The sequence below is a fragment of the Protopterus annectens genome, chromosome 7.part0, assembly GCF_019279795.1.
Source record: "Protopterus annectens isolate FY-2018-M chromosome 7.part0, PAN1.0, whole genome shotgun sequence".
NCBI classification, from domain to species: Eukaryota; Metazoa; Chordata; order Ceratodontiformes; family Protopteridae; genus Protopterus; species Protopterus annectens.
Window position 1 is genome coordinate 781,580,714 of NC_056739.1, and position 13,170 is coordinate 781,593,883.

The 13,170-nt window shown below is 35.5% G+C and overlaps 1 protein-coding gene across 2 annotated transcripts in view; it reads left to right on the plus strand.

Annotated features, from left to right (window-relative positions):
• EPO (erythropoietin) overlaps window positions 1–12,791 on the plus strand; it is a 357,290-nt gene extending 344,499 nt beyond the window's left edge. For both annotated transcript variants that reach the window (XM_044077307.1, XM_044077308.1), the window contains exon 5: window positions 12,001–12,791. In XM_044077307.1, coding sequence (XP_043933242.1) covers window positions 12,001–12,141 — 141 coding nt within the window. In that variant the 3' untranslated portion in view covers window positions 12,142–12,791. The remainder of the gene's footprint in view (window positions 1–12,000) is intronic.
• Window positions 12,792–13,170: the final 379 nt, after the last annotated feature.

Consider the following 13,170-nt stretch of genomic DNA (forward strand, 5'->3'; position numbering starts at 1 on the left):
ACATTTTAAATGCCTTATTTCTTGCATAAAAAGTACTATTGACCTAATTGTACTAATAACAATCAAATATCATACCAGTTGTCTAAAAGTTTGCAAACTCTTTGATACAGTCACTTTTATTACTTTAATTTAAACTTTAAAATCTCTAAAACCTTTTAAAACCTTTTCTAAAAAAACTTTGAGTACACTGCCATCTTGTGGAACAAAGTTGAACTACCATTTTCTATTCTAAAGAATGTATGCTTCCTAGGAATTTCTCTGACCCCAGAACTTATATGAAATAACTGTTGTAATCTTGCTTACAAAATTCAGAGCAATACAGTAATAAGCAGCTATCCATGTTAATACAAATATGTTTAAAATCTTCATGTTAAATAAATAAATGAATAACGTGCAAAATAGCAAAATGCAAAATACTAAAAACATTCTAAAAACACTTTAAAAATTCTTTCAGTTTCTTGACGTCAGTGTAGTTCATCATCTTATGTTGAAAAATATATTGTTGAAATACAAGCTGAGACAGCAATCCTGACATGGAAATTAGTTAACTTAATAATTAAGTAAAGGAAGAACATTAGATTCCTGTTTGGGATCTATAATTTCGCAGCTCTTAATTTGAGGAGGGGGGCAATGGAAATACTTTCATCGAGTCCTGGATACTTGTTGGCTTGCAACGTAACTTGCCACCAAAGCTCACAGTACTCTATTTCCTCCCATAAACGACCCCTAACATCATATTTCACTTTTCCCAGTACAAAAAAATTCATAATATGCCTGTTCACATTGTAACTTATGTTTATAGAGCGCATTAGTCTCTTTTTTTGTTTTGTATCTTGTACATGTGCTCATAAATTCTTCTTTTTAACTTTCGTTCTGTCTTCCCAACATAGAAGACTTCACAGATTCCACAGTTTGCCAAATATACCATTCCTTTGTCCTCACTTAAATGTTCCTTTTCTTCTTTGGTTCCTGCTTCATTTCTTTCTAACAAATTCTTAAGGTTGCACCCATTTTTGTAAACTATTTTAACATTTTTATTTTTTATTTGGTCTATATCTGTAATAGTGGAAAATCTTTTCCATTCCTTAACCATTGTGTTTCTTATAAGAAAGACCAAATAAAAAATAAAAATGTTAAAATAGTTTACAAAAATGGGTGCAACCTTAAGAATTGGTTAGAAAGAAATGAAGCAGGGAACCTTAGAAACAGAAACCAAAGAAGAAAATGAACATTTAAATGTGGACACTGTGCTCAGTGTCCATATATTACAAACAGGGAAACAGTGTTCCTTGAAAGTAGACAATTGGTACTCCAGGGGAAAGAATACAGTAACTTTGAGGACAAAGGAATAGTATATTTGGCAAACTGTGGAATCTGTGAAGCCTTCTATGTTGGGAAGACGGAACGAAAGTTGAAAAGAAGAATTTATGAGCATATTTAAGAGATACAAAACAAAAAAGAGAGTAATGCGCTCTATAAACATAAGTTACAATGTGAACAGGCATATTATGAATTTTTTGCACTGGAAAAAGTGAAATATGATGTTGGGGTGGTTTATGGGAGGAAAGAATTGAGTACCGTGAGCTTTGGTGGCAAGTTACGTTGCAAGCCAACAAGCATCCGGCACTCAAAGTATTTCCATTGCCCCCCTCCTCCAATTAAGAGCTGCGAAATTATAGATCCCAAACAGGAATCTAATGTTCTTCCTTTACTTAATTATTAAGTTATTAACTAATTTCCATGTCAGGATTGCTATCTCAGCTTGTATTTCAACAATATATTTTTCAACATAAGATGATGAAAAACACTGACATCAAGAAATGAAAGAATTTTTAAAGTGTTTTTACAATGTTTTTAAAGTATTTGTATTTTACATTTTGCAATTTTGCACGTTATTCATTTATTTATTTAACATGAAGATTTTAAACATATTTGTATTAACATGGATAGCTGCTTATTACTGTATTGCTCTGAATTTTGTAAGCAAGATTACAACAGTTATTTCATATACGTTTTGGGGTCAGAGAAATTCCTAGGAAGCATACACTCTTTAGAATAGAAAATGGTAGTTCAACTTTGTTCCACAAGATGGCAGTGTATTAAAAATTTTTTTAGAAGAGGTTTTAAAAGGTTTTAGAGATTTTAAAGTTTAAATTAAAGTAATAAACGTGACTGGATCAAAGAGTTTGCAAACTTTTAGACAACTGGTATGATATTTGATTGTTATCATTAGTACAATTAGGTCAATAGTACTTTTTATGCAAGAAATAAGGCATTTAGAATGTGCTTTAAAAGTTTTCATGACATAATTTTCAATTATACCTCATTTACTATGCAGCATGAGATTGGTGGTTTTAAATGTTAATTGATGTATATATATATATATATATATATGCACGGATGTAGTTACCAGCAGACATCTGAGGAAGTTTTTGAAACGAAAACGTACTTGCATTTGGAGCGTTAGTGTGATTTCAGTGTTTTTTCCTGTGAAGCAAATGCTTGGATTAAACTATTTTAACAGCTGAAAAGCTTTGTTCCTTGGCGTTTTTATCCTGTGGATTTCTGTGGACTACAATGTTAAATCAACAACTATTAGGCTTGACTAAGTCGTCCTGTCCGTAAGCTTCATTGTGTTTTTTTCCAGGCTCTTGGCATATGTTTTTTTTAGTTACTTTTTTGACCTGTTGCCAGTTTTTACTGATTTACATGTGTGTTTCACTTACTTACAACTAAAAAAAAAAAAAAAAAAAAAAAAAAAGGATGAGGAAGAAGCATACAGTTTAAAACGTGTTTTCAGAAGCCTGCTGGTTTCCCCAAACAAAACGATAGCTTGAAGGGCAGCCAGAAATTAGCAGTGAGCCGCTGAGAATGTGGTTGCGATAATACGCAAATACCCAATATTTTATATGCCCTACGATTAATTCCTTTTTTAACAACTTCTGTTCTAGATTTGACAACAAACTCTACCACAGCTGGGTTTTCACTTAGGAATGTCTTAGACCTTTCTCTTTGCTTATACTCTGATATTAATCCCTGTTTAGGAAGCCCGTATCTAACCTGCATTTCAAATTTCTGCTTGGCCTCACACCGCTCTATTACCTTTAACTCTCTAGTTATTTGTTCCAATACCTTGTCTACTTTGATGGTTTTCTCTAGTAAATTCCAGCTCCATCTTGCCTATTCTCAATAATTCAACTTGCAGGCATCCCTAATGGCAAAGTCTTCTTTGTCCATTCTAATGTAGGCTTAGTTCTCAGAAAACGTTCTGCTACTGCATGAAAATAATATCGTGCATGTTTTTTGAAATTCTCCCTAAGATCGTACATCCAAAATCCAGCTGTCTCCTTATTAAACACCCCTACCCATTTCATTATCATCCTTTTCCACTTTGATGCATACCTCAACCTTTTAGAACAGGACATCTACACAACCCCTAAAATAATGGGGGGACAAAGGCCCAAAAATAGGGCCAGATTTTAAATATCGCTCTTATGAACTTAGAAAGTTGCTAGAATAACAGAATTTGTGTTGGAATGCATTTGATGAAGGATATGAAGTCTGAAACTCAAGTGTATGTCATTATTTAGTGACTAAAATCATCAGTGATCCTCTGTGACCTGCCATAAACAACAAATTTTATGAGGAACAGACTGAAAACTTGAGACAAAAATCTGGACAGTTGACAGGTATGCCTTGATTTATAACCTTCTGCCAGTGTTATGTATATATGTCTTAACTGTGTAGCTGTAAAGTATCCCTTCAAATCAAATAATCCTAAATCACCTTTTTCTATGGAAAGAAGCAACATATCCTAAGTAAGGCACGTCACTTTCTCATCACATATAAATTCCTTAAACTCTTTATTGTTTGTTTTGAGAACCAAGAAAAACTGTATCAACATCCACAACTGCTTCTCTGGTTGATAAAACATGCCTAACCTAAGCATAAAACTAAAGGGACTAAAAGCATTTCCACTGCTTTGCTTCCTACCTATAATCAAGAGATTCTAGTTTCTTATTTTTTGCACTGTCTTTCACACATATAGTCTCTTCTCACATATCCTTACCTGCTATAACAGAATTCTTTTTAATTCATATATTTAAATACTTCATATTTTCATGTCCCCATAAATAAGGATATTGCTGAACCAATTCAAGTATTGCTACATAGTCTTCCACAACAGCCTTTGATTTATCTTAACTAATTTCATATCCTGAAAAGACTAGAAGCCATCTCAAAATGTTCCACAACACCAACTTGACCTTTTCTGGATCTTTTAAATACGACATAATATTTAACAATAAAGCTAATATTTTTAATCATATAATTTATATCCTTGAATTTGTGAGTCCCTTATTTTCTTTACCAATAGCTTTAAATATAAAGCAAGTAAATTGGAAACAAAAGAACACCCCTGCATTGTTCCATAACTCAAACATATCTCATCAGTGAAGAACCCTCCATCCTTAATTCTTCAATCCAACCCCTCATATATCCTAATTAACTCTATGGTTGGATCCGGGAATACAGATGCTGCCACTGCCAATGTAATAAAATCACAGCCGACACTAACAAATGTTTTCTCTATGTCAAGATCTCCCAAGAAGAGTGGCATTTTTTTACATTATGTTTCCCTCAGGATCATCACTGTTCTATTAGAGATGTCAAATGTTTTTTTTTTCCTTCCACAAAACCACAAATGATCCATATCTATCAATTTTGGCATCAACGTTGCTATTATATTCACTAGTATACAGAAACAGATTATAATCATGGTTTAAAACTGAAATGGATGTATATGAAGCTTTGTCTGAAGGGCATTTACTCTCTTTGGGTAAAACAGCCACCACAGGTTTCTTCCAAGATGCAGGTGCTTCCCCATTTTTAAAATACTGCTAAGCAAAACCTTCCAGATCTTTATCACTTTCTTCCCTCCCACCTTTCACAGGAATACTGTCTGTTTCCTGACACTTCCCAGCACCACTTTTATTTTTATCTCTTCCTAAATTGGCTATTAAATTTTCAGCCTTGTGTTCCTCTAAATTTTGCATAATTAGATCTTTAATAAACATTTCAATTTGTAGCATTTCTTGGTTTCCAAATTATTCTGTTTTACACAGATTTTCATAAAATGTTCAAAATCCTTAATATCTCTTTAAGATCTTATTTAATTTTTCTTTTTGTAGATTCTTTATGTTTGGTGACAACACTTTCTGTTGCCTATGTTATTGTGCTAAAAGTCTTTGTTCTCTGAAGTTATCAAAAATAACCGCTTAACAGCAACCTTTTTAGGTATATACTCCAAATATTTCCTTATTTTTTCATTAGCACTCGCAGTTGATCCTCTTCTTGTTGTGGAAGATTCCTGTTATTCTGCAATACTTTAACTTTTTCAGCCCTTCTAAATAATTCCTCTTATTTATTTCCCATTTCTCTCTCTCTCTCTCTCTCTCTCACTCCAGCCCTGTTTTAAACTCCATTTTCATGTTATCATGTTATCACACTCACTAGCTTTCCATTCTAAAGACACTTCTCTCTTCACTAACAAATTTAAAATACTTTTCATCACTCATTCTTTCAATTTCTCTCTTTTCTCAGTTAAGTAGGAAAGTGCCAGTGCAGTTTTATCTTAGCTTTTATCTGTGGATGATCTAAAACCGTTACTGAAGCTCTGCCACAGCATTCAATTAAATGCACATGCTCCTGAGAAATATAATGTCTGTCCACTCTAGCCCAGTTATTGTACCTGGGGGAATATGTCAGTTCTGATTTCTTGTTTCCGAATTCACATCTTCCATACCAAATATTCTTATTTATAACTTCAGAAATATAGATTCTTTTTTGATACTTACCCTTCTAGATATTCTGATACATCCTCATTATTGTAAATCAAGTTCCAGTCTCCACCCATAAATATTCCATGCCAAAAACTGATTAATCACTAAATTCTGTTAATATTAACATCAGCAGTTTTTGGTGAAATATTAATATATGCCAGTGTAATCCTCCTCTCCTGCCACAACTTCCTTACTACCATAAATCCATAATTATTTTAATACCCTCATTTATCACTATTAGAGCCACTCTAGGAAGCAGTTTTCACCCCCCTTTCCTTTGTCCCTAACATTCTGCTAAATGTCAGTCCTGAAATCTAATCCTTGACAAATTCAAATCCTCAAGTTTATCCTAATGTGCTTCCTGCAACACTACTATATGTACCCTATATTTCTATTTCTTAATATAATTCAATACTCTTTGTTTTTTTGTATGTATCTCTAATGACATTTACATTTCATGATAATATGGACAGAATAACCATTCTAACAGAAAGCTACTACTCTAATCTATTATACATGGCAATTCTTTTGAATTTACATTTACAACTTTTGGCTTACACACACACTCACACACACACACACACACACACACACACACACACACACACACACACACACACACACACACACTGCTTGGCAGACAATCTCTTAAACAGTTGCTTCTTCTCATCTCTGTTTGAAACTATGTCACATTTCCAAGACTTATGCTTCAATAAAAACACCAACAAAAAACTACATTTTTCAGAACCTCCCACCACCTTCCCCTTTTAACTTAAAGCATACACAAAGCTACGTACATTTCCAACAAATAAAGTTTCAACCCAGCAAATAGAAGTTGCCCCAAACCAAAGACTGCACTGGCATTACCTAATCTAAAATTATGGCTATCCATGCTTAAGAACATGTTACAGCCTGTGTTCACACTTACTCTGATTGTTTTGTTCTTTTTTTGTCTCTAGTATCATCATAGATGTGAAAAACACCTTACATGCTTTCAGTAAACATTAACTTTTAGAATAAAAAGTGTGCAGGCTACCATTAAATCCATCCATTCACAACCCCTTTTTCCCCATTTCTGCACATGGGACTGGGATGTCACTTCAACTGTGACAATTATATAGAGCCAAGGTTCACACTGCCAGGTGGCTATCCCTGCCATGGTTGTTCTTCCACACCACACACTCATGCACACACTCACATCTATTGCCAGTTTAGACTGTCCATTCCACCTACTGCATGTCTTTGGAATGTGGAAGGAAACCAGAGCACCAGGCTGCCTTTAAATAAATAAAAAAAATCACTATTATATTAAATGAATTTATGTATTATGGCTGCTCGGAAGGCAACTAAGTATATAACTTCCTCCCTTCCTACAGTTTCAAACTTTATTTTTCAGGAAAGTGCATGCCATTGTACCTGTAAATGTCAATTACATGATACCCCTAAGGGGTAAGAGTTCTCAGGGTTAATTGCATGAACCTGCAAACAGCTCATTTCCAAGTAAAATCAGTCAGCAATGACTGAAAAAAGAGCTAACTCTGTAGATACATGAAAGGATCTCTTGTAAATTTCACACTAAACACACTGTTCAGAGTTCCCATCACCAACTGTCTGCATCTACAGATTTCATGACTCCCACTCAGATTGTTTGTTAATGTAAAAATAGCCAATAACTTGTTTGCTAACGTAAAAATAGCTAATAACTTTTAAGTCTTACCATTTTCCATGCTTTTCATAATTTTGTCTTATTTTTCAAGTTTATTTGCTTAAAAATGTATCTGTATCTTAAACCAGTGACATTAATCTAGACATCCACCCCGTAAAAAGAGAGGAAGTTATCTTAATTCTACATATAATATTACTGATAAACTCTTACAACACCCAACCCCACCCAGTAGCCCAACATCACAAAATTATATTAACTTTAACTTGCTTCTGCCCAGACTTTCATATATTGTTACAGTGTAAAGCTTGTATTTCTTACAAGAAAAAGTACTTGCTTATTTTAGTATCTTTAACATATCCAGTAGTCTATGATAAGACTCCCTTCACCTCACATTTAAAACACTTAACTAAAAAGGCAGGATTCTCCTGAGATTTGGCCTATTTTGATTTTGTAACTTTCTTTTTATGCTGATGTGAGCATCTGAGGAAGATAACTCAGAAACTATCTTGACAAAAGCTAAAGTCTGAAGTCCTTTATTATCAATATAATGTTTTATAGCACTGCGATGGCTTCTAATTCTTTTAGATATAAATGACTGACAAACAGAACAGTCTCTGTAATCAATTTCAGTACCTAAACAAAAAAAGACACTGAGAATGTTTGTCTGTATAGGGAATTTGGTGACTGCTATGCATTTCTCCATCTTTCCTAACATGAAAAATAAAGTTGTCCTTATAATTTCAACAGTAAGGACAAAGATTTACCAATGGGGTACTCATCTGCCAACAAAGGTTTGTAGCTGGACCTGACCATATGGTAGACAGACTAACATTGACAAAGTCTTTATTCGTGAACTGCCGACAAGAAAGTTGTGAGGATTTTCATGCTCATACATCCCTTAAGTACTAGCAAATAGTCTTGTGCATAGGTCACAGGTTGAATATATAGCGTGTGAGGAAGGTGCCTAAACATTTGTAGGCTGGTCAGATGTGCATCCCATAAGTAAGGAAATTATGTAATAAAGAACATAGCCCATGTACAGAAATGTTTCCATGCACTATGCGAACATCCAACAGGTCCAACTTGCTATTGTAACTGTCCTGTGCAGCTATAGCTAACAGCATTTCATATGTTTTTTTTCCTTAATGCTTTTTTAAAAATGTTTACATAACATGCTTTTTGCCAGGTATATCATAGAGCCCTGCCTCCATCCTGGCATCACTGCTGTACTAGGTTACTATGGGAGATGGATGAATGACTGAGGGCTGGCTATACAGTGAAGCTTGCTTAAATGAGCAATTAATTATAATGGCTCAGTTTACACCCCTCTTTATGAATTGATAAGAGACTCATAATGAGAAGTGGGGTTACTGAGTACTCTGCACTGGAGTTGTTATGTAGGCTGAGTGCTTGACCTTCACCCAAAACAAAAACGCTTTCAATTTACAGAATAATTAGAAAGCCTCTGTGATACCTTGAGAAACTGCACTGTTCATTCAGAAAATATAAACACCTTGACCAGAAGCAGCTCAGGAAAAGTGAAGTTTGAAGGGCTACAAAGTGGGATAAGAACACCAGATGGATGGAGGAGACCATACTGTGAAAGCATTACAGGTATAAACTGTCACCACATCTGTGGCTGGCCTCCTCTCTTTCCATGGGAATCATAAAGCACAATGTAAAATAAAAGTCATAATATACTTCCCACAGCCCTAAATCAGTACAACCTAAACAACATTCATATGGCTGGCCTATTTGTACATGGGATGGTGCACTAAATTTGCTGTCCATGGGAGTAAAAGGGTGATGGTACCTCCAGAACTGCAAATCTTTTCAACCAGTCCTCATATTATGTCACTCTGCAGCTGTTCCACAGCAAAAGGTGACAAGTCTTATTTAGTCTGCTCTTTTCAATGCCTAACACTCTTCCTCTCCTTGATCCTGCCTTCCCCTTCTCCTTTTCCTACCTGTCCCATGCTCTCTTGAAGGGTTTACCCACCCACCATTCATTATGATACTTCATTCCATGGGTCCACAACCCTCTCTGTTTAACAATACTTTAAAAAATCCAGGAAGTAGCTAGTCTCTACAATCTACTGCCTGCACCCTCTTCTCTACCCCTCCTTTGTCCCTCCCATTGAGAATGACCCCTTCAGAATTCCATGATGACATGATTTTGTCCTCCAGTATCATGCCCCATATCTCTTCCATTCTAAAGGGAGAAGACCTCTAACTCCTCTAGCCTCTGGTCATAATCTTTCCCCACTTCATTCTACTGACCCTCTGAATTCCTTACAGTAATATGAATCCTATTCCTAATATGACCTTCAGAAGTGCACCATGTACTCAGGCTCCAGTCTGGCCAAGGTTCCAGATGGTGGAAGCTCTGCCTGTTTGATTCTGGAATATTCCCTGAGGAATACGCTCCAATGTCTTGTTTGCTGCTGCCACTGCCCCCTGACTGTGTTCCCAGTAGTCCAATCCAGATGTGATGAATACTGTCAGATCCTTTTCTTCCTCTGTTGCCATCTGTAACATTTAACAGCCGATACCTTATACTGGATTTTGTCTTGGCCTAAATGCAGTACTTTACATTCGTTTGTAGATTTGGTCCACTTATTCAGCCAACAAATCATTCACTAAACATTTCCCCACTTCCCACTACTGCACCTGTTTTGGGGCCTCAGTAAAAAGTCTGATCCTATTCTACATTCCCTCAGATATATTTCACACAAAACACTGAAGAATAATAGACTCTTGTGGTACTCCACTATTCACTTCCCTAATTCCAGGCAGTATCTGTCTCACCACAATCCTAGGAGTCCCACCATTCATCCATGGAGTTATCCACTTCCTCTGCATTGGTCCCACCTTTGGCAACTCTTCTACTAGCCCCCTTTTTGGGACCAAAGCAAAACCCTTGCTGACATCCAGGTAGACTATATCCAGTAGCACTCTCTGAACAAGCTCATAAAATGGATAAACCTATGACAATTTTCTATTCCTACAGTGTTTTACTAATTATATTCTCATTATTGTATCATTGATTATACTGTTATTATCTTATATTCTTATTATTGTATAACTGATGACACTGTTTATGTCATTGTTATAGTTCTCTATGACTGGTGACACTGTTTATGTCATTGTTATAGTTCTCTAGGACTGGTGACACTGTTTATGTCATTGTTATAGTTCTCTAGGACTGGTGACACTGTTTATGTCATTGTTATAGTTCTCTAGGACTGGTGACACTGTTTATGTCATTGTTATAGTTCTCTACGACTGGTGACACTGTTTATGTCATTGTTATAGTTCTCTATGCTGTTTATTTAAAGTTCATCACCATTGTTTTTGTATCATGCTTTTCAAGTCTTTGTTTGCCATTTGGCTCAAGTCATGACTGAAAAGTATCTTTGGACCAGTGTACTTACCTGGTTAACAAATGTATAAATAAATGAAATGCTAACCGTCTTCCCATTTCTTTCTTTACTTTAAACAGTTAACTGGTGTAGGGGACTTATCACAATGGACCATTTTTAGGCTCAGTTTGGGTTTTAAAAAAAACCAAGTAGATATACTTGCATTTCAGTGCAAACTGGCACTTCATGCAATAAAAGTAATTTGAAACAAGAAAGTATTACAGTAAAGACAAGTAAACATAGGATTCAGCATGTAGTTTCACAGATTACTCTGTAAACCCATTATACCATGGCATTACAATTGCTGACTTCCAGTCTTTTGTCTTTTCTGCACCAGGTATTAATCTGCTGAAGAACTCACTGGGGGTTTGCCAACATACCATGGGTCTGGAAGACAGTTCATCTGATCTTTGTGCTTTATGTGCTCCCTGGGGTGACCATTTCCCTCTAACCCTTCCCTCTCTCTCTCCTAGTATTTGTCCACTGTGTTAGCCAGTTGTGGTCCCATTATGACGAAAATGTACACTGCACTGCTTTTTCATTGCCATTAGACCTTATGCTATCCAAAGTGTTAGTGTGTACTGCTGTTGTCTTCAGATGTTAGTGTGTCTGCACACTCTTAGTTATGTCCCCTAAAAGTGTCTATAAAGAAGTTCCATGCATGCGACATGTTATTTTACATACTTTTACACATCATTTCATTGATCCAGCTAGGCCACATTTCCATGTTTTAAACCTGTCTATGATTCCAAAAACATTTCTGCTGGGCATATTGCAGTGCTAAGCAGTGTCACACTTTTTACATCGTTTGTAAATTTCAGCCTGTCATAGGAAATAGTGATAAAGTAACAGGTATCACATATTTCAAACTACACAGCTTTATTGTTGGTCACATCCTACTAGGTAGGATAGGACATTTACAAACAATAAAAGAGTTCTTAACGCATGTGATTTATCAGTCTGTCTAGAGGTAGGAATACTTTCAAAATAGTAATCATATATGAAGTATTAATTGCATGTATTTAAAATCTACAATTTTTTTTTTTACACATAAATGTTCTTGTTCACACAGGATGCTGCTGCTTCAGAATCTTCTCTACACTCTTTATTGACTGTGAGAACACTGAATGAATTCTTTCGAGTTTATGCAAATTTTGTACGTGGAAAAGTCAAACTATTCATCACTGAGGTGTGTAACGGTGTAAAAAGGTGACACCAAGTCCTGCACCACACCATCTTTGTCACACACCTGCTTCAGACTGCACCCCTGAAAAAGACAATACTGCAGCTGGATGTTTTTAATGAATTCTGAAAGCAAAAAAGAAAAAAAATGCAAGCTGAACTGCTGTCTCCATTTCCACTGGTGTAATGAAGTTTATGTACAATAGACGATGCCTTAATACACTACGATAACTGGCTGCTCTTTTTCCTCACTCCAAAGCACATCCTGTTACTGAATGTTTGGGATGTCAGGCTGATTTACTACAGCATTATGGGAGACGCTGTGTTCAGGTTTACGACATTCAAGGATACAAACTATCTTTGGATGATAACTAATGGAAAAAACTGAGTAATAAGCTAACAGATAGTTTAAATATTGACTGAAATTGCATCACATTGCGGAGTTTAATAGACTTCAGAATCTCAGTGTGACACAGACTACTACAATTTATGTTTAAGCACGGTTCATGCGTGTTAAGTTATGATGTGTAATGTTCTTTATATTTAACATTTTGGATAGATAAGCTAAAGAAAGAAAAAAGGGATTCCGAGAGTATTTTTATATGTTTCACTCACTTTTATGAGCAAAATACATATGAACTGAACAATAATAAAAGTAAGCATTGGTATAGTTGTGTTAAATTCATATCTATTATTCTACCTTGCATGATGTGTGACATGGATTACTCAAGCATGGGAAGTGTACTAACACAGGGAAGGGTAAGAAAGATGGAAAACAGCCACTGAAACATGTATTTATTACACATAACTCTACAAAGTTTTTGTGAACATAGGTTCACTGAATACCGCAGATCACATCATGCTTAGAACAAAATGTAGTAGGTACCAGTTTTACCATCATGGGTTGAATTATGCATACTGAGCACCACAGATTATATCATATTGGAAATGTACTACTAGGTGCCATAGTGCAGAACAGATTCAGGACATATGCAGAGAGTGTCACAGCTGACAACATCTGCAGATCACATCATACTGGCACCATATGCATTAGCTACCA